The sequence below is a fragment of the Carya illinoinensis genome, chromosome 16 (assembly GCF_018687715.1).
Source record: "Carya illinoinensis cultivar Pawnee chromosome 16, C.illinoinensisPawnee_v1, whole genome shotgun sequence".
In the NCBI taxonomy this organism is placed as follows: Eukaryota; Viridiplantae; Streptophyta; class Magnoliopsida; order Fagales; family Juglandaceae; genus Carya; species Carya illinoinensis.
Window position 1 is genome coordinate 21,374,091 of NC_056767.1, and position 23,086 is coordinate 21,397,176.

The window sequence follows — 23,086 nt, forward strand, 5'->3', positions numbered from 1 at the left end:
AATAGAATATCTTGGACATTTGGTGTCTGCTGAGGGAGTGCAGGCTGATCCATCCAAGATAAAGGCCATGGTGGAATGGCCTTTGCCCAAATCCATCAAGTCCTTAAGGGGATTTCTTGGCCTAACTGGCTATTACAGGAAATTTGTAAGACATTATGGATTAATTGCTGGGCCTCTCACTGATTTGCTTAAAAAAGATTCATTTCATTGGAGTAATGCAGCTGCACAAGCTTTTGAAGCATTGAAGAAGGCTATTTCTCAACCACCTGTTTTAGCTTTACCTGATTTTACTAAGCCATTTTTAATTGAATGTGATGCATCAGGTCGAGGAGTAGGAGCTGTGTTAATGCAGAATAACAGGCCTTTGGCTTTCCTTAGCCAAACTTTGAAAGGAAAAGCATTGGATCTTTCTGCATATGAGAAAGAATTCTTGGCATTAGTAGTGGCTGTTAAGAAGTGGAGGCCTTACCTTGTGGGCTCTCAGTTTGTCATCAAAACTGACCAACAAAGCCTAAAGTTTTTACTGGAACAGAAGATAGGTACACCTTCACAACAAAAATGGATTAGTAAGCTCATTGGTTATGACTTCAGAATTGAGTATAAAAGAGGCAAGGAGAATGTGGCTACAGATGCTCTTTCCAGGAGAGATGATTCAGTAAGCAAAGAAGTATTGCTATCTACCATAACTGTTTTGGATCCAATGTGGTTGCAGCAGTTGAAGGACTCTTATTTGCATGATGAAGAGATCTCGACTATATGTCAGAAATTGCAAAAAGGGGAATTAATGAATCAGGCCTTTACCTTACAGAATGGGTTTTTGTTGAAGAAAGGTAGAGTATTTTTATCTTCCAAGTCCCCTTTAAAACAACAAGTACTGGAATTTATACATAGTAGTGCTTTTGAAGGCCACTCTGGTTACCAAAAGTCCTTACACAGAGCTAAAGCAGATTTTATTTGGTTGGGCATGAGGAAGGACATTAAGAATTTCATTAAAGAATGTGAAGTATGTCAGAAGTGCAAAGTAGAGAATCTATTACCAGCAGGGTTATTGCAGCCATTACCTATTCCTATGAAGTCATGGAGTGATATCTCTATAGACTTTATTGATGCACTTCCTAATTCAAAGGGATTTTCTGTCATTTTAGTGGTTGTGGACAGACTCACTAAGTATGCCCATTTCTTACCACTGTCTCATCCTTACACTGCAGTTTTTGTGGCAAAGCTTTTTCTTTCACAAATTTTCAAGTTACATGGTATGCCTGCAACAATTGTTACTGATCGAGATGCAACTTTCACAAGTAGATTTTGGAAAGAGCTCTTCAGGTTGCAAGGTACAAAGCTTCATTACAGTTCTGCTTATCACCCACAATCGGATGGACAAACAGAAATTGTGAACAAGTGTGTGCAACAGTACTTGAGGTGTTTTGTTTCTGAGAGACCAAAACAATGAAGTTATTGGCTGCCTTGGGCAGAATGGTGGTACAACACCTCTTTGCATGCAGCAACTAAAATGACACCATTTGAGGCTTTGTATGGTGTACCTCCTCCCACCTTGTTACAATATGCAGCAGGTACAACTCAGAATGAAGCAGTAGATTCAGAATTGAGATCTCGAGAGGAGGTTTTGTCCTTATTGAGAAAAAATTTGCTGGCAGCACAATCTACCATGAAACAACAGTATGATAAGAAGCATGTTTATAGGCAATTTCAAGTTGGTGACATGGTTTACTTGAAGTTACAGAAGTACAAGCAACACACTGTGGGAGCTGTTGTTAATCCTAAGTTGGCAGCACGATATTGTGGCCCCTTTAAGGTGTTGGAATGTATTGGGACAATAGCATATAGACTGGAATTACCACCAACTTCAGCTATACATCCAATGTTTCATGTGTCCAGATTAAAGAAGCATATGGGACCTTTGAAGATTGTTTCCTCAACCTTACCACTACAAGATTCACATGGTGCAATTAGGACTGAGCCTGAGAAAGTTCTGCAAAGAAGAATGACTCCTGTGGACAATAAACCATTTATTGAGTTGTTGATTAAATGGCGTGGGGCCTCTGAGGCAGATGCTACATGGGTTCCTGTTGAGCAATTACGATTGCAATACCCTGACCTTGTGGGCAAGGTCTTTTGAAGGGAGGGTGAATTGTTATATGCTGTTATAAGCAGTAGTAGGAAGAAGAATTAAGAGAAAGAAGTCTAGAAGCAAGGAAGCAACGACTGTGAAGAACTGGAGCAGTTAAGGCACGTGATAGCACATGATTCATTAAGAAATAGAATTACAATTGTAGCCTTAAAGTGTTAACTAAATGTACAAGAATGCCCTCCCCTCAATAACAGAATTAACATCCTATTGTGTATAAAAAGGAGTCTAGCTCCTGATGTAATGCATTGAGAAAAGCAAATATAATTCATTTTTTGGAGGAACTGATCCCTCGAAGATCAGATATTCAGTCAAACTCTTGAGTAGTTGTTACAGGTTTTGACAAATTTTTTGTAGTATTATTATGTATATTTTATGCACTAATTAGGATTCAACCTTCTCGAGCAAAATTCTTATAATTTCGGATTTCCACGACTAAGTGAGCCTAGCCCGTGGGTTTCCATAACGGATTTCGAATTTTATGAATAGTACCACTTCCCAGAGATTTCTCTCTATTTCACGTCTCTTTTCAAACTCAATCCCATAATTTTTGTTGATTAACTAGTCGCCAAAATAATTCTAATTTTATTCGGCATCAGAAAGCCTCTTTGCTTCTGGTCCTGTATAATCCTGGGCGCTCAAATACTCCCCATGTGATATTTTTCTATTATAATCCGGTGAGTAGAATCATCTGCATGATTCATGTGAAACATTCTCCTGCAAGCAGGAATAACAGTTGGATTTCCATGTAATTAGAAACCTATTGACCACCAACGCAACAAATACCCGATGCCTTAAAATTCCTCCATTTGACAACGGTATTTTTTGTCAGTTTGTATCTTATGAGAAGAGTATTTTCTTGTTCTGGCTATTTCATGGTCCACGCATCTTTTCAACAATATGCCGACCCTTTTCTTCGATGTGACGCCTCTTTTCTTCTAATTTCTCGCCCACCTTCTTCCCTAAATCAAGCATCCTTGCTTTTCTCCCCATTCTCTTCCGCCTCAAATCATCCCCTTCTTTGGTACTGTCCTGTTTGTCAATCAAAGTCACAGACTTAGAATATGATTGATGCTCTGGTACTTCCTCAACTTGATTACAAGTTTCTTGTGGTTCATCATTCCCTAACAAAGGAGTTCTCAACTCTTGCAAATTTATGCTGCCATGTGCTCTTGTTGAAATTGCCGATCCATCGGAAGATTCATTGATTGACTCAGCATTCTTCAGTTTTTTATGCTCGCACCCTGGGTCACTGGAGGTTCCCTTACTAGCTTCTGTCTTCAGTTTTCCTTCAGTTGGTTGGGAGGTGGTTACTTCATGCCCAGTGGTAGGATCATTAATCATTTCTTGGTGAAGCCATATGAATGGAGCAATGTTCTTTGATACCCAGTCATCCTTGTCTGCTATCATCCAAGGAATGCATACACTCTCCCTGTTTGGAAGCACCAGATTTTCCTGGATAGCTGCCTGCATGAGTAGAATAAGGTTCAGGTGAAGCACCATAGCATTAATCATTTATTCTACATGATTTTGTTGTTTCAGCAAAGAGAAACTTTAACCAAAGCAGAGTTCCCTGTTTTGCTCTTTTTCTTTCAATTGCAAGAGTGCAGAAGACCTATCCCACAATTTTATTTTTCTTAGAAACCTCTAGATCCACCACCTACAGAGTAAATCCCGGTCCCGTGCACTGAGCTCTCGGAAGTTTCTCTATACGGAACTAGTTAAATCGTTGGCTTTTTACCAGGGTGTGTGGCCCCAAAGGATTATATCATCTTGTTTAAAGGAACAATCAATATTTCAATTCTGAACAAGGCTATCAACATATGACTTGGCAAGCTGTTAAACCCGAATTATTTAGAGTTGTGACACTGTTCCTGCGTGCAAGAATACAAGTTGGACGTGAAAGATGTTCTATCTGTACTTATCAGATCTATAATTTAGTGAGGCATTTGCATTTTCATTTGTGCGCACGCGCGCGCACACACACACATATATATATCATATATGTATGCAAGCATGTGTTTACGGATTTGTATATATCTATTACGAAATCTACCAAATGTCGAGATAAATCTTCAATCAATGGACGGAACATCAGTCAAGATGCATCTTATTACTTAACAAATAAAAGGATGGATATTGGTATCTAATAAAAATAAATCTCCATACCTTAAGCCGGTTGACCAGGAACACTGCAATGTGTCCACTAGTTATCCTGTGTTCCCCAACAGAAGACTCGAGGTTAAGATCTATATCAGGCATGGATGTGAAAGCAAACCATAGCCGATCAGAAGGAGGTGGCTTTATATGGAACCGCAGCATTCCTCGAAGGGATGTTACCGTTATGGCCAAAGAGAGAGGCACCTTTGGTGAGAAACAATGTATATCAGGCATGTGGCTGTGCAATGTATCTAGAAGACGAGGTAGGGGTATAGGGGGAAGGATGTAAATATGTACATCTAGAGAGATGTCTACACACCTGTGAAACCTGTTTAGCAATGGAATTAAGAATAGACTTCCACCTGGAACCATAAGTTGATGCTGATGTGGTGCTCTTGCAGCTTTTTAACCGATCTGCAACAAAACAGATTAAATTCAAATTAGCACAATCTATCATAAAGACTTCAAACCAGTTTCCCATAAAGTACTGTTACAACAGAATTTAAGCTTTTCTTAAGTCCTTTCAACTGAAGGCAACTTGTAAACATCAAAAGCTATGCTACAAGCCTATAGAACATTCTTCTAAAAGGAAACAAGATAAACTCACAGTATAAGCTTCACCGGTTCAACAAAACCTAGTAATGTAAATTGTAATGATGGAACTAAGACAGAAAATATAAATATATGATGTCATATTCTACTAAGAGGTGCAACTTGAGGATTAGAATAATCACTCCATAGAGAATAATTTATAAAGCTTTTATTACTACAACTACTACAGCCTCAAAAAAATCCAAACCTAGGGCAGCATTATGCACATTGCAGTGCAACTTGGAACCTCTAAATTTAGATGTTTGTAATATGAGGAAACGGTTGCTTCTCTGGAGGCAAAAAAAAAAAAAAAAAAAAAAAAAAAACAAATAGTGCAATACTAACCAGTATTAGGATCGACTTTCCCCTTACTATCCAGTGGATCAGCTGCAACTCCTGTAGGATTGAACTGCCTTCCAAAGTACTCAAAACCTTCAAGAAGATCTGATGGGATTTCCCCAACAGAGCTTGATTTCGTATCCAAATCCACTACGCCCTTCTGGGAATCTAATTCACTAACTTCGAGTCTTGTTTCAATGTCAATAACCATGCCACCTGAATATTCAATGTCGACTTCGAACGCCCATACCTCATTCACGTCCACTGGAAGAACCCTCATACCATGAATGAAAGGAGGGAGATTCCCAGGCTCAATGTCAGTACAAATGAGTTCACCTATGTAACTGGGGGTTCTCATACTGGACAGCGTTCTCTATCACATCAAAGAGCAGAAACCATGAGAAACATATTAATAAGATGCTTCCTTTCCGTTTTCTTGGAAAAGAATTATATTCTACGATAAAAACAAGTGTTCCTGTTTCAATATATAAATCATATCATAAACGCTTGAGCCTTGTAGACCCTTCTGCTCATTTATTACACTTACAAACTGGTGAGTCTAATTAAATTCATCCTAGATGTCTTGGCCCCTTAGACTAAATGCAATTTCTACTTCAAATTTACAAGAAAGACAAAATAATATATATAATGTTCCAGCAAAGCCCAGCATCTTTTTTCTTGTCCCTGAAATGTTAAGTATGTCCTGAAATATTAAGTATGTTTACCCTTAAGTTAAAAAAATGGAAAAAAAAAATTAAAAATAAATGAAAAAAAATTCTTCTAGCTTCCCCCACAAACAGCACGTGCTACACTTCTACCCCAAAAAAATATGAAACCAAATCTTATACAGAAAATGATTTGAATAAACCTGAATACGTGATTGTATGGATCTTTTCATATCTGTATTGCTTTTGACATCAAAAAACAGCCTTGAGATTAACAAGTTCCAACAGAGTGTGCCCTCATCAGTACCAAACTTATCATCAGAATCAGCATCAGATACGACAGAGGCATGACTTCGGCTTCCAGAATGAGAACATGTTGATGCTGATGGTTGAACCGTATTTTCTTCACTCTTAGATCTCTTCCCCAAGCCAGCGGCTGATATTGTCTTCTGAGATGGAACAATTTTCTCATTTGCCTTTCTCTCTGCACGGCCTGATGATGAAGTCCCACTTGACTTAGTTTCTAAACCCACCCTAGGAGTCTTCTTAACTATTTTCTTCAAAAGCAGGCGAACCTTTGAGGAAGTTCCATCAGGCCTATTTGATCGTTCTGCTGGCTCAGCAGATAACCCTATCGAGGGTTTCATGAATGAAGGATAGCCTGCATTTAAGTTCATTAGGTACCTGTGGAACTCTTCGTGCAGCGAAGCGAACAACACAACTCTCTCCTTATTGTGGCCTGAAGCGAGACGGAGGGCCTTACACCATGCTTCCTTCTCCCAAGATGTTTCGAGATAGATGTAAAAACTTTTTCTGCCCTTGTAAATTACTGAGGTATTGCTTTCTATTTTTATGGGAAATCTTTTGGCCCTATAATCACCATCAGAAAATGAACAAGAACAAGGATTTATATTTTTCCATGACATAAACAAGATTTGTGACAGTTTACATTTGTAAAAATAAAAATAAAAAATCCTTGCAATGCACAAAATGAATGCAATGAGAGAGTTTAAAATTTCTAAGTGAAAATGTACAAGGGGCGCATGATTTCCAGAATGAAGAGATCCCATTAAAACCATATAGTTACTAAAAATCATACAAGGGCAATGTAGATCGCAAGGGTGCATGTAGATCATACATGTTTCAAAATTAAATAAAGTTCAGATTTAATCCCCAAGTATTTACCATAATTACAAAAGTCTTAAGGGTCCATTAATTGATAATCTCAAGCTTGATCTAAAAGCTAAAATCTGCTTCCCGCAATTACAACGATACATAGGAGATCAATGCTTATGTGATCAGTATAAGCGCCTGAAAACAACCAGAATATAACTGATATTTTAACATATAGGACTAATGATATTTGACTGCAATACGATGCTGAATATCTTAAAATTACATAACCCTAAGACATTTAGCCAAAGATCTTGAAAGACATTAAAAAAAGATTTTATAGACCTCATTATCTACATCATTGGTCTGAGTAATTTAGTGAATCAGGGTCAACTTTTTACACAATCATATCTCTACTCCAATGTGTCTTCTTTTACAAGAAATTAAACCCCCCATACTTAGACAATAACCACTATATGTGGACATATAATTCTTAAAACGTTAGTGGCAGGTCACGGCTCTGACAAATAGGATATCAAAGCACATAGGAGTAACATTTTACTGTGGCCTACTATAGGATATCACAACACATAGGAGTTGAAATCAAGGAAGCAATGATCCAATCATAAGTTGGACAAAGAAACTCTGGGTTTGAGAGGTTCAATAAGGAGCTGTGTTACAAAATAATCAAAAGGAAATCTTCCAACTAACAATCATTGAAAATCTATGTCGTGCATGATACCGGGATTCAGCAGCTGGATTAAGTTTTCATTTTAAATTTTAAAGGAGCAAGAAGCTTTACACTGCCATGGAAATGAGATGCTGAAAGTGGAGCCTATTAAGGGGAAGAACAAAAATGTGTCAAGAAAATTAAAAATCTCTGCTCCAGCATAAACCATGAAAACAATATATGAAAATTGGGAATCAGAAAAAAAAAAAAAAAGTCTCAAACTGATTCAAAAAAACCAAAGATAGTTTATATATTGTGAGCTTAGCATGAAATAGATATACCAACAAAAGTCAACAGCTATCAAGCCAAAATTACAATAGCACCAAAGAGAGGAGGTCTGGCAAAGCTCGGATTACCATTTTTGTGAAGCAAGACTTGTAGCTGAAACAGCTTCAATCATGCAGCCCTTAAGCTCAATAGCTGAGTGGGAACCATCTGATTCAATCAGAACAAGCTTTTGGTCCTTTATTTTTGCATGCTTTTTAACAGGGTAAACCTCCAATAAATCTTTCGTTCTCTTTTGCTCCCTTAGTCCTTTGTCCAGCCAATTGCTTGGAATCTTTTCTGATTCAAGAATCCATACTACCCCCTAGCATACAAAGCCAATCCAGAAAAAAAGCTTAAAAATGAAATGGACAAACATAACTAAAAGATTCTTTCTTGATAAACAACTGCACTCTAAAAAATGCACTAAACTAATTCTCACAAAGTATTAATGAATAATACCAATAATGCAAGGGTATGACCCCGAAGTGAGTTATTTTAGCATATCAATTGCAATGGTACCACATATAAGTATCAAAGGCATATCCCTGTAGTTATGTTAAAGACCCAACCATTGATCCAAATGTCTTAGGAGTCTTAGGACTGTTGGATATTAATTTGGTTAAAGCCTTTAACCCTCAGGATCATAACATTCTATCATGCTTCTGAATCCGACGTCCACAGCGGTCCACTCTATCAACACTAGTCCAATGGTAACCCTTTTCTTTTTTGAGCTTCACTCATCTATCAGTATTCAATGACTTAACACCATGCCCATACATAGTACCAAAGCATTTTGATCCAGCCTAAAGGTCGCCCCCTCCGAGACTTGAACTCCTGATGTGGTTCCTGTGTTAAAAACCCAACCATTGATTCAAAAGCCCTAGGATCATTGGATACTAATTTTGTTAAGTTTCTAACTCTTAGGATCATAACATTCCACCACACTTCCAAATCCGACGTCCACGGTGGCCCACTCTATCGACACTAACCCAATGGTAGCCCTTTCCCTTTTGGTGGCTTCACTCATCTATCAGTATTCAATGACTTAACACCAAGCTCATACATAGTACCAAAGCATTTTAATTCAGCCTATAGGTCGCCCCCTCCATGACTTGAACTCATGATGTGGTACCTACTCTGATACCAATTGTTAAAAATCCAACCATTGATCCAAAAGCCCTAGGAATATTAGATACTAATTTGGTTAAATAGTCTCATAATACTTCACTGCTATTCATTATTTTATCATTACTTTTCACTTACTTTTTACTATTTTCTACTACTTTTCATTACTTTTTTACTACTATTCACAGGATATCTGAGATCACCTCCTTACCCAAACACAACCTAGTCTTTAATCCTCAAGATCATAACAAGTTACTTCCTAGTAATGTTGCAAAGAGCATCTAGTAGGTTTGGGTAGTGAAAAGTGTTGAAAAGTGTTAAGAAAAGTAGATGAAAAGTAATGAATAGTAGTAAAAAGTAGATAAAAAATAATGAATATGAGCAAAAAGTATGTGAAAAGTAATAATAAAGTAATAAATATTAGTAAAGAATGCTATGGTACCCAAACGTAGGCTTAATGTTCCAAAGCCACCAATCTCCTTGGTGTTTGTTAAATGAGGAAGCATCGACCATTGGTTTAATTTAGACATCAACACTTCTATTTCTTTTGCTTTCTGTTCTTTTCTTGGCATTCTAGTATAGCATGACAAAAGAAATGAAAGAATGCTGGCCACTTCTGACAATCTTAACCAAGAAAGAAAACATTACAACCATAAAAAAAAACTAAAGAAATGCCAGCGGCAGCAGATACATGTAAATATAGAGATAGTTATAAACAACAACGTACCTTCTTGTTGTTAGTGAAATTGAGGGATATATTGGGATCAAGGTACCGGGAATACTCTTGTGATCGTGATGCTATCCGGGCTTCCGTTTGTTTGGTCTTCCAATTCAACCAATTGATGATAAAATAGAGGCCCGCCGCTTCCGCGACCACAATCGCCAGCGCTCCAACTCCAAACCCAATAACAAAAACAAGCAACAAAAACAGTAACATCACTTGGATTTGGTGGTACTGCACAGAACTCCTAAGCAAAACTCCTGCTTTTGATCAATCGAAACGATCATATAAAGAAGAATACACATAGAATTATGGGTGCCGGGAGTTTGCAGCATTTATTCTCAACATACTGATGGAGGAGAGAAAATGTTATTAATGCTGCGTTCGTATTCTCAAAGAATCAGGTTCTTCTGTTGCTGGGTACTTGGATAGTTTTCTTCCAAAGGTAGAGAGAGAGAGAGAGAGAGACAGAGCGCGCGTGTGGCAATGCAACCGATTCGATTATTTTTTTTATGAGTTTTATTATAAAAAATTATTTTTATATATTCTTTATTAATAAAATTAACTAAAATATTTATTTTATATTAAGAAAAAATTATACAACTAATCATATTAATAAAGTATGTAAATAATACTTAAAATTAATTATAGATAAAATTTTTATTTTTTTATTACATTTTTAAATCCTATTTATTTATAAATTATTATAAATTCAAATCTTAAATTCGTATAAACTTATATAATTTGTTATTTGCAATTATTAAAGTATTAATTTTAGATTAACAATATTTTTAATATATAAAGAATAGATAAATACTTGATCGACAGACTAACATGAATTACTATACATTAAATTGTAAAATTATTATATAAATTAGCTCAAAAAATTAGCACACTAACTAACATGGTTTGTTGTACATTAATTTATGAAATTATTATATATAAATTAATTGAAAATTATTATATATAAAAAACAAATCTGACGTATTACATCAATACACTTCAAATAATAAGATTTCTAAGTAGATTTAGCACTTTCAAAAATTATTGTGATATATTGAGATTCTTGAAATGAATATCTTGAAATAGATAAACATATTTAATATAAACTCTAATTTCGTTTTTCAAAGTTGGTATATTAAATCATCATTTATAACCAATATTTTGATTTCTAATAAAAGCAATATAGATTGACCATAAATAAAAGAAAGTTTGAAACCTTACCTTAAATTTGTGCTATCGAATAAATCTCCCGAAATCACCAATACCTACATATGAAAAGATAAATAACTATGCGAAAAATCATAAATCAAATATAAAAGTTTCTACAATAATTCAAAATACCTCAATATATTTGAAAAAAAATACAAACTTCAACTTCTCCTACACTATCAACCCGTTTTGATAGATTTGGATGTTGAGAAGTGTTAAAGAGAGTTATAAATAGTAATAAAAAGTAGATAAAAAGTAATAATAAAATAATAAATAGTAATAAAAAGTAAATAAAAAATAATAAATAGTAATAAAAATAGATAAAAAATAATAATAAAATAATAAATAGTAATGAAAAGTGTTGACGAGAGTTGAGATACTATTGATATCCAAACAAACGTAACTAAAATTTTCAAACATTCTTTTAGTGAGGAGAATCTCGCCTCACTAAATATATTAAAAGTTTTCTCACATACGTGATCTCGCCTCACTAACCTTGGAAATTCTGTTCGAATGGTCCAATATCCCATTTGAACATTTTTTACATTCCATTCGAAAATATTTAAAACCCTTCGATTCTGAAAACTATTTACGTGAAACCCATTCGATTCTGAAAATTCTGCATTCAAACTCTCATTTACGTGTTCAAACGCGAAATTTTCAAAATGACACCTCATTTCAGCATGCTTTATTTTAGCCTAAAAACCATTCGAACGGTAAATATACTATTCAAACTTAAATAATCAAACAATATATGAGTATATTCGAAACGTATGTTATCAAGCACGGGAAAGTTTCTCACGTGTGTTTTGTCGCCTGACCCACCATGTAAATTTCGTTTGACTGCTTCCGTTATCAGTTTGATTACCTATTCGAATGTCATACTAAGCCCGTTATAATGGATAATGGTTTATATATTTTATTTTATATGCCAAACTACATTAATTTATGCATAATCTAATAATAACATATTACATTGGTAATATAACTCATATAACATAACTATTACTATTATGTTATAATATAAGATAATAGTTCATACTATTATGTTCTAGTATAATTTAACTAGCATACTATGTTATAGTATAATGTGGTTTGTATACGATAACTTTTATAAGATAACTAATATAATATAACTAGTATAATATATTAGGACTACTATATGTATAGTATATTAGAGTATAATATAACTACTATAATATAACTAGTATATTATGTTATAGTATAATATAACATACCAATATGTGTGTGTTTAGATAGAAGGAAAAAAATAACAAATCACATATGTTGGTATGTGGTATAGGATATGATAAGTAGAATTTTTATAATAAAAAATCTCACTTCCCATTCACCCATATCATGGATAATGTTTACTTTGAACCACTTATTGTACAAATTACATCAAAACATGCAACGCATGGTGACATAACCCCGTTCATTATAGTTAATATGCAATGCATTCTAGTATGCAACTACCAATATGCAATCATCGCAATGGAAAAATAGGGTGACTTATAAATAATTGATGCCATAATGAACTAAACATTCCAATAATATTAATAACCATAAGTTCAAACTTAAGGATGGCATTTCCTTAATACAAAAATACTTAATCCACGTTCCATGGTTTAGATCAACTCTTTCATACGCTTTGAAATATTAATAGTCAATACTTATTAGCATCAAAATTATATCTAGTCTTCACTCAAGGTTTGGCTCATCTTCAATCATTTGTATCTAGCAGTCCATCATGTTCATCCTCTATTAGTTTTAACATAACTTCTATCATTACGGGGGGAATGATAGTGGGTCTACAAGGGTGAGATTTTCATAAAATCTCAATAAATTAAACAACCAAATTACACAGAGATAAGATATGCATGATTAATTATAAACATGAGATACATGCCATGGAAAAAAATCCATATTTGTCTCCCATCCAGAGCAGCATGGGTCCTCACATAGTAACATGGGTGAAGTTTGGCGGGGTATGTAACTCTCGATTCCTGGAAGTCCGGAGAGTTAGTTCTTATTACTTAATATCAACTTCAATATCACAACTATAAAATTCAGAAAACCCCATAAAATCTTAATTTATTCACTCAATTTAAATATTCATGTTTTTTCATAGGGACAACAAAGAAATTCTCAATAACATAAATTAAAAACTTTCCAAAAACTTAAAAATATTCTTAACTCATCAAATCAAAATACCCGTAAATAAACCAATTTACTAACTGCGACTCTCAAATAAGCACTTATACCATCGGACACTTATTCTGCTGCGATCATCACACATTGTTAAAATTTCATACTCTTGTTCTCCAGCTAAACCATCAAAATTATCTGAAAAATATTTAGAGATAAGGGGTGAGTTATCAACAACTTAGTAAGCAGAGAACATATACTAATGTGCAAACATGAGCATTTATAGAGTTCAAAATGCATAACAAAATGGTTTTACTTTCAGAATACAGAATCAGAACATTGCATCAAAAATATCAGAGTGAAAGTTTCAGAAAAATATTCTTATTCAAAGTTTCTTTGGCACAACATAATTGAAACATCACATTAGAACCGAATTCCATGTTTAACCCCCGTGGTAGGTTTGTGCAAACTTCAGCGGCCAATCGAGTAGAAACAGAATGTGAATCTTCCTCTTATTATTCTCGAAACCCTGAGTATGCACACAAGAAAGATCACAAAGAAAGCCACTTTGCTTTCAAAGTGGGTGCACTGGAAACAAAAAAGTTGATACCAATCTTAATAGAGGTCACAATTTTACACCTGTTGTAAGGTCAAAATAGAACAGAAAAAGAAACAGAATGTCATGCTAGAAGTTTTTAGAAATCATATCATATCAAATTACAAAATATCTTCAAAACATAATAGAATCAGATCACAAAAGTATGATTTATGCACAAAATCTCATGTTCGCTCTCTTTTGCATAATACATAAACAAAATGCCAAAATAGCTCATGTATATACCAGTCATGCCAGAAAATACTTTATTCTTTTACAGAATTTTCATAATAATGCAGATAAATAACTGCAGTTGTTTCAAAATTATTTTCATAACAAAATATGCATATTTTTTTTCAAAATTAACCTCAGTTAACTTCTTTTATGCAAAGTCTAGCATAGGAACCCTGCTTACCTGAACTTCTTAATCTTTCAAAAATTTCCTCAACAATGCCGTACAAATATTAATCGCCACCTATAAAATAATCACGTAGTTTCCATAAATTTCGAATCAAATGCTTACTTCAATATTTAAGCCTAAGATGCTAAAATAACCTATTTTAATTCTTCAAGAACTTAAATTCTCAAAATTCCTAAAATGTCATCCTTTTCCAAATCCATCAATTATACACGTAACCTAAATCCAACTACAACATCAGTCTATTTAAGAAATTAAAACCCAACCCATTTAAAAAATAGAACTGCTAGATGCAATCGGCACATGTAAGCGGGATGTAAATGGTTGTACGGAATGAATAAAAAAAAGTTATAAAAATAATTTTTTTTTCCATGTAGGTCCAATATTAATTCACTTTTTTCAAAGCGACTGCACGCCGCTTGCATAACCACCACTACAAATATCATTTCTCTTTAAAAAAAGAAAGATCGCTAAAATAAAAATATTATCCAACCCAAAATAATTTAGAACCCGAACTCAACCCAAAAATATTTTATTTCAAAACAACTTAACATAACACACCAAGCCCACTTAAATAAATCTAATAATTTTCTAAGAAAAGATTTACTCAATGTAAAATTGATCGACTGAAATATACTTTTAAAAAACTCAAGCTTTTGTTTATAAAAACAGAGGGCAAAGTTGTTATTTACCAAAGGCACTCTACCAAAATATTAGAACTCAAGTTTTGTTTCGTTTTCTATTGCAGGGATGCTATACAGTCACATGACCAGGGTCGTGCGAGGAGGCTTACCGACAAGGAAGTGAACGCGACGGAGGCTTGGCGGTGTTGGGCCCCTGTGTGTGTGTGAGAGAGAGAGAGAGAGAGAGAGAGAGAGAGTTGAGCACAGAGTGGGAGGCAGAGGGAGTTTCGGCATGGGCTACGGCAGTGAGGTCTAGGCAGGTGTTTAAGTGAGGTGGTTTAGCTGTGGGTTGCTACAGTGGCTGGGCAGAGGTTGTGGGTTGGTTGCAGTGGTTCACAATGAACTGGTAGATGCTCTGTTTCAGGTATGGAAAAACAGGGGACACTTGGCTTGAGTTGGGTGGTTCAGCTGGGTCATGTGGTGGCTAGGCAGCGTCTAAAAAATGTGTTGTGGTGCACGGCGGCAAGGCTGGGACTGTTGGGCTGGGTCGAACAGGCGGCAAGCAGAAAAGAAAACTACTCTGCTTCGGTGTGGGAGAAAGGGAACAAAACAGCCTGAGTTTCCGGTGAGAAACAGTGGCTGTCCAAGGAGGGAACATGGGTTCAAGTGGGCTGAGCAATGGACTACACCGAGGTGATGGTGGCGCAACGTTGAATGTGTAGTGAACCGTGTCTTTGCTCCCTCTTCTTTCGGTCAGTCCAGGTGCAGCGGCAGAAGGCTTTTGGTCGCGGCATCGTGGGTCTATGGTTTTCTACGGCTGCATGGTGTTTCTGTGATGGTGCAGGGAGTGCGACGGGAGAGATTTAGCTGTGGACGAGGTTGGCAGCAGTAGCATTGTACTCATAAGACATGTGAAAGTGCATCTATATATAGAGGTTAGATGGCTGAAACCCTAGAGGCAAAAAATAAGAGAGAACATGCATGTGTGGTGAATGTGGTGGCTGCAACTGAAAACTAAGTAGGGTTTAAAAAAAAAAAAAAAAAGATCACGAGGCTGAATATTAGGTTAAAGGATTTTAATGGAAACGAGACTCTAAAGTTGTAACCCTAATCTGTATAAAAAAGATAAATTAAAAAAAAAAACTTTCAAAAACAAATCAAGGTCTTGATCCATAAATAAATTAGACCTCGATTTAAAACATTAAAAGAATAATCTAAACTTGTTTAAAAAAAATATCTTAGCCCATAAAAAGATTTTTAAAATAAATATCAAACTCAAGGTAAAATCATAAACTACTCAAATAGATATTTTAAACCCGTGGTCTACTTAAAAATAAAGAAGAAAAAAAATATTTGAAAACTCAAATGGACTTTTCACACATATAATAAAAATCCAAAAAGTCTTTTAAATAGCCTCACACTAGACCTGAGTGCTACATTTGGGGTATATACACAGCTTCAAAGGCCAAGCATAATCTCCAACTACTACAAAAATGTGATCCAAGGGATGTAGATAGAGAAGCTATCAGTTCAACAAGGGATGAGATTCAAATGTGGTTGGAAAGAGAAGAGCTTATGTGGAAACAAAGATCAAAAGCCATGTGATTGGCAGAGGGTGATTAGAATACTAATTTTTTTCATGCAAAAGCTTCATAAAGGAGAAAAAAGAATAATATCCTCAAGTTGCAAGATGATAATGGTGTATGGCAAAAGGGGGAGGATTGAGACAAACTTATTTTGAATTATTTTAACGCTCTCTTCTCTACTTCAGTTCAAAAGGGCTCAATGAATATTATTGAAAATGTTGAGAGAAGGGTAATAGGCACCATGAATGAGAGGATTTAATTAAGGTTTACATTGAGGAAGAAGTCTACGAGGCACTAATGCAGATGCGTCCCACCAAAGCTCTTGGCCTAGATGACATGTCACTTGTGTTTTTCCAGTGATATTGGCAGACCATTGGAAAAATTTTCTCAGCTGCAGTCCTACAGGCTCTCAACTCTAGTCAGTTTCCTTAGAAAAAAAAAATCATACTTTTATCACTCCAGTGCCAAAGAAGAAAACACCACTGAAAGTGACTGATTATAGACCAATCAGTTTGTGTAATGTCATTTATAAATTCATCTCAAAAGTGTTTGCCAATCGATTGAAAATGGTTTTACCATATGTGATTTTTGAGTCTTAAAGTGCTTTTGTGCCTAGTAGATTGATTTCTGACAATGTATTGATTTCCTATGAACTGATCCATTATTTAAGGAATAAGAGGAAGGGAAAGAAGGGTTTCATGTCCTTAAAACTAGACATGAGTAAAGCATATAATAGGGTGGAATGAGGCTTCATTAAGGCTATGATGGTAAGAATGGGGTTTGAGTCTAGTTGTATTCAGTTGATCATGCTGTGCATAAAGTCTGCATCATTTTTTGTGTTGGTTAATGGTGAACCAATAGGCCATATTGTTCCAACTCGAGGGTTAAAACAGGGTGATCCTTTGTCCTCATATTTATTTCTGCTATGTACTTAGGGCCTCATTGGACTCTTGAAAAAATTTGAGTTGTCAAAAGCCATACTAGGGATACAAGTTTTCAGGGGTGCGCCTAGAATCAACCACTTACTCTTTGCAGACAACAGTGTTATATATTATAGAGGTGAACCTGAAACATATAGAACATTACAAGCCTTGCTGCAGCAATATGAGATGGCTTCAGGCCAAATGATTAATAAGAAAAAGACTACAATGGTCTTTAGTAGGGGTCTTCAATATGAATACTTCACAGAGGATATGGCAAGAGTTCTTGACTCTATGGGGTGTAAGTCAAGCACAACAGTATGAAAAGTGCCTTCGACTCTGTCTTGTGATTGGGAAATCAAAAACTTATGCTTTTTCTGAAATTAAGCATAGGGTCTAGATGAAGCTCCACGGTTGGAAAGAAAAACTCTTCTCTCAAGGGAGTAAGGAGGTTTTAATAAAGCATTAGTTTTATCCATCCCAACATATGCAATGAGCTACTTCAAACTACCTATTACATTATGCACTCAACTAGAATCAATTATGGCTAGTTTCTGGTGAGGGCAGAGAAAGGAAGAGAGGAAAATTTACTTGATAAGTTGGACCAAGATGTGTGACTCAAAATTTAGAGGGTTGGGGTTTAAGGATCTGTAAGTGTTTAACATGGCCATGCTTACCAAGCAAGGATGGAGGATCTTGCAAGAGGAGGGCAACTTATTGCACAAAATTTACAAGGCAATGTATTTTCCTAAGGTACATTTTTTTATGCTTCTCTTGGAAAACAAATCCCTCTTATGCATAGAGAGGTATATGGAAGGCCAACCAGTTATTACTAAAAGGGGTAGGTGGAGTATTGGGAATTGGCAACATGTTAGAATTTGGAAGGATGTGTGGGTTCCTGATCATCAATGTTTATTAAATGATACTGTTAATGCATAATATGTTTCTATGGAGACAAGAGTAGGTGATCTAGTAGATGATAATATAAAATGGTGGGACTTAAACAGAGTTAGAGCTCTATTCAATCCAAAGTTAGCTGCTAAAATATTAAAAATTGCCCCAAGTTCAAGTGGTGAGGCAGATAAGTGGATATGGGAAAAGGAGAGAAGTGGCAGCTTTAATGTGAAGAGTGCTTGTCAATTCATCAAGGCCTGCAAAGATGCAAGTAGGGGTGAATCATCAAATAAAAATTTTCATAATACTTTATGGTATTTCCTATGGCAATTAAAGATCCCAAATAAATGGAAGGCTTTTGTATGAAGGGCTTGTAAGGAACGACTGCCAACTATGGAAAATCTGAAGAGGAAAAGGATTGATATAGAGGAACAATGCACTTTCTGTGATGACAGTATAGAGACTTTACAGCATGCCCTTTTACATTGTCATAGCATTCATGATTGCTGGTCTCAGCATTTGCCTATGATTCTAAATATGGATTAGTCTCTATCTTTTAAGGATGTAGCACTGAATGTTAAGGAAAATGGTACAGATGATGATTTTACTACATTTGTATTGATTGCTTGGGGTCTTTGTTTAAGAAAAAATAAGATGCTACATGAGAAATAGTGCACGGATCTTGGTTAGGTGGTTGAATTTGTGTTTTCACTTAAGAAGCTCCCTTAGGTTAGCAGATAGCAGCAGAATCTTGGAAATTAGAAATTCTTTCGATGGCTTCCACCTCTAACTGGTGCATACAAATTGAATATGGATGGTGCCTTGTTATATGACTAGAAGAAGGCTAGAGTAGGGATCATCATGAGAGACTCAAGTAGAAATATAGTGTTGGCAACTAGTAAAAAGGAAGATGAAGTCCCTAATCCCTTTACCATTGAAATCCTTGCCATATTTAAAGGTTTACAGATTTGTGCAAATATAGGAATAAACAATCTTATCCTTGAAAATGATTGTCTAGTGATGATATCTGAGATCAAACAAAGTAGTGATTCTTTTTGGTAATAAGGCTTCTCATAGACTAGCTAGAAATGCTTGGAATGTGGAAGATTTAGAGATATGGTGAGACGGTGTTCCCTCTCATGTTTCCCAAGTTGTATGGCTTGATAAACATTTTTGTAATTTTTTTTTTCCATTTATATGAAGCTTGATTTTCTATCCAAAAAAAAACAAAAACAAAAACAAAACAAAAAGATTTCTCAACATTTCTCAGAAAACTTTAATACTCATTTCTTTTAGAGAATATTTTTCACTTTCTCATTTCAAAACATGATATTTCAAAAGAGAACACTTCATACCTCATTGCCTTAAATGAATTAACATTTCATCATTACTAAAGCCATCATTAACATACGTATGGTAGCAACACGGTCCCCATATGCACTGTGAGCACCTGCTAGTGATCGTAACACAACTCATGTTGGCACTACGTCTTTATATGCAAACATAATTCTCAATGCATTGGTATCATAACATATCATCATCATAACGTATGCACCCACCAGCATTATATGCCATATATGACTTCACTCCTGCATTCTTTAAAAAGAATCCATTCGACCATTGACTGTTGTTCGTCAACTCAAGTAGTACCACTCTATTTTTACTCACTCTAGAGTATACAAAGGAGTTCCATTAGAATAATGCCCCATCTTAGCCTTTGGGTCCTGACAAAATTCATTTTTATGCTATGCTTGAAAAATGTATTTCATAGCATGTGCATATGTAGCAAGCTTTTATATGAAAATGAAATTTATATGCAATATGCTAAAAATGATGAAAATTTCACATGTCATGTAAGCAAGTAATCAAATACTCAATGTAGCATATAACATTTCATGCTAAAATGACATTTATAATATGAATGTGGTGTTTATACACTAATCATAAATAAATTATCTAAGAGTAAGTTCGAGGTTAACCTGCCAACTTGTCAGGTGTTTAGAAAATTGGTGCAGGCATAATAAGAGTTGTTCTAAGTTAGAAATTGCATAGGTAAGAAAGATATTCATAATCAAAAGGGTTCAAGAACTAATATTTTCAAGACTACCCCTATACTTAGCAAAATTCCACTAAGGTCCTAAATTTTTACTATTTGCATTTTTTTGCTCCAAAATTTCACCAAACTTCACAAGCCTAATATTTTCTATCTTCTAAATCCATATATGACCTTATAATTTAAAAATCAAATCACAACTATGCCAAAACTCATCAACCCGAGGCATGCATCAATGTGGGTTTATTTGTGATTTCAAGCCTATAGCTTTTATACATGCATGTATATTCAAATTCATCAAGTGCCAATAGTAATTATAACCTTAGAGATAATTAAAACTTAGGCATCAGGTCATACAAGTTCATCTCAACACGTAAACATGGCTTCAAGACCTTAATTCTCACTAAACCATCCATTAAGCAAATGCATGATATTTCTATTTTTGCTTACCCAAAGATATTTCAAAACTAAGTTAAATGCACATTATTCAAGTTTAGGTAAAATAATCAAAACTCCATAAGTTAAGCCTAAACTAATCAAAACTAATACATGCTAGATAATCAACACAAGATAGAATTAAATCCTATTATGGCATGCTTCCAACCTCAAAATTAAACCTTCAAAACTCATTTCAAGACATTAGTAAATCATATAAAATCATATCATATAAGACCCAGGCTAGCTACATAAAACCCAGCCCAGTGACCCTCAGAAAATGACATCATTTGGGTAAGTTTTCTTCTTCCCTTTTATGGTTTCTTTCTCCCCCGACTTCCTCTCTGTTTGGGCTTGTGGTTCCCTGTTTTTCTCCCCCAAATCTCACTCATTTCTTTCAGTTATCTCTCACTAGTTCTTGCTCTCAACTTCTTGATAAAACCGTGCTTATCTCCCTCTTGCACAGCCCCTCTTTTGGTGACCTCTAGGTGCTACGATTTTGGAGTTTTTCAGACCTGTTTTAGTGCTCAAAGCCCCCCAAGCGGGTATTTTTTTTTCTCTCTTGATCTCTTCTCTCTCTCTCACCTTCTTTGTTTTTTTAAATCTGGTTATTTTTCGGGCATGGGTTGTGTTGGCTTGGATTGGTTTCAGTCCTAGGTTTCACCATTAAAGTACTTACACCGTGCACTCTCATCTTCATTGTATTTATTCATTTTGTTGTCTTCTTCTTCTCATTATTGGTAGATTTCTTCCAATTTCAGATTTTTCCTCTCCCTCTTTTGCATCATTCTTTTTTCCTAGATTTTTTTTTTTTTTGGGGTTGCCGAGACCCTCTCATTGGTAAGTTTTGATTTCTCTTTCTCTCTTCTTTTTAGTTACCACTGGGTTTCATCTTTCCCTTGTATATTTTTTATAAAGTTATATTTTGTTTATGTGCAACCTATGCCTCTGCTGTGTTTTAAGTGCTGCATTTTGGGTGGATTTTTCATTTGAGTTGTTGGTTTTGTTTGGGTATAAACAATAGAGAAAATCGATGGGTATAGAGTAGAATTTAAGAAGTTTTGAACATTTTTGTAGAGTTGTGAATGAAGAAAAATTTGATGTGTGTTTATTTGGTTGAGTTGGTGGTTGTGTTGAGATATGAGCTGTTGTGTTGGTATTGATATTTTGATTAATTAAGTTCAAAGTTGGTTGGTGGATGTATAAGACAGTTTTGAAATTGGTTTATTTGAAGGGTGGGCTGATCATTTTTTTTTTTTTTAATGGTTGCTTAAGTTGTGTTAATATGCTTAAATATGATTTGGAATTATGGGTTTTAATTAGTTAGATCAAAGTGGTGATTGTTGGTCTTTAACACGTAGTGTATATTTATTTTATGAATAGGTGGCAAGACTAATGGAGGTCAAATTCAAAGCATAGATAATACACTGTAGGAGTCAGGTAAGTGGGGTTTCTATAGTAGATTTGCATAAAAAGAAGGAAATAAATTGAGGTTGGTTTGTAAAATGGACATTATTATGTTTTTGAAAGAAAACATGAAAACAACCTCAATATATGTATTTTGCATTCACTCATGAAAAATCTATATGGAAGAGAAAAATGATTTTTGACATGAATAGGGTAAACATGAGCAATATTTGACATATTTATGAAATGTGCAAAAGAGTGAATATGAAAATTGAGATTTTTATACATGTTTTATGAAATGTTTTGGATATGTTATTTAGGAGTGAAAAAGGTCTGGCCCGGTTGGGTTCGGTTCGGTCCGATTCGGTTCATCATTTTTTCGATCTATCATTTTTGCCGGACCGGACCGGACCAACATCTAGTCGGTTCATTCGGTCCAATCCAATTATTCTTTTTTTTCTAAATAAATTAATTAAATATTTTATTTAAATTACTAAATTAAAATTAAGTAAATTATTAATGTAGATTATATAACTAACTCATTAAAAAGAAATTTTATATGGTCAATCATACATATTATAAATTATATATACATGCATAATACATATTCTAAATTCTAAATTATATTTATATATAAATTATAATATATATATATATACTCTATACATATATACATAATGGGGAATTAGTATTAGGTTAGTTAATTTATAATTTACCAATTGTTTTATATTTACTTACAATTTAGATATTTTACAAAACATCTATCTAATAACTTTAATTAGATATAGATGTAGATGTTAGTAATTAGTTAATGGTGAATTGGTTATAATTAATTGATAATATACACTACTTAATTAATAGAATATTATTTTGTAATTACATATTTAAAATTTTATATTATAAATAGGAATAGGTTAGATGAAAATTACATAATTAAT

The 23,086-nt window shown here is 34.7% G+C and overlaps 1 protein-coding gene and 1 long non-coding RNA gene across 2 annotated transcripts; both read right to left on the reverse strand.

The window, feature by feature from the left end:
* Positions 1–2,789: 2,789 nt before the first annotated feature.
* LOC122299859 (testis-expressed protein 2-like) lies at positions 2,790–10,344 on the reverse strand. The gene is made up of 7 exons (XM_043110320.1): positions 9,864–10,344; positions 8,101–8,333; positions 6,105–6,771; positions 5,243–5,609; positions 4,626–4,720; positions 4,316–4,510; positions 2,790–3,613 (listed from the first exon to the last, which is right to left on the reverse strand). The coding sequence occupies exons 1-7, from the start codon at positions 10,071–10,073 to the stop codon at positions 3,020–3,022; spliced, it is 2,361 nt and encodes a 786-aa protein (XP_042966254.1). The 5' UTR covers positions 10,074–10,344; the 3' UTR covers positions 2,790–3,019.
* Positions 10,345–12,806: 2,462 nt separating this feature from the next.
* Positions 12,807–15,802, reverse strand: LOC122299836. The gene is made up of 3 exons (XR_006239780.1): positions 15,024–15,802; positions 14,228–14,287; positions 12,807–13,415 (listed from the first exon to the last, which is right to left on the reverse strand). It is a non-coding gene; the product is annotated as an uncharacterized LOC122299836 (long non-coding RNA).
* Between the last annotated feature and the right edge of the window lie 7,284 nt (positions 15,803–23,086).

What these genes read in the sequence shown, in the direction of transcription:
- LOC122299859 (XM_043110320.1), bottom strand. Translation starts at nt 10,073, where the DNA reads ATGTTACTGTTTTTGTTGCTTGTTTTTGTTATTGGGTTTGGAGTTGGA. An exon ending in CCATACAATCACGTATTCAG is followed by an intron (nt 5,610 to 6,104) that starts GTTTATTCAAAT and finishes TTGATGTGATAG; the next exon opens with AGAACGCTGTCCAGTATGAG. An exon ending in GAAAGTCGATCCTAATACTG is followed by an intron (nt 4,721 to 5,242) that starts GTTAGTATTGCA and finishes GTTTTGTTGCAG; the next exon opens with ATCGGTTAAAAAGCTGCAAG.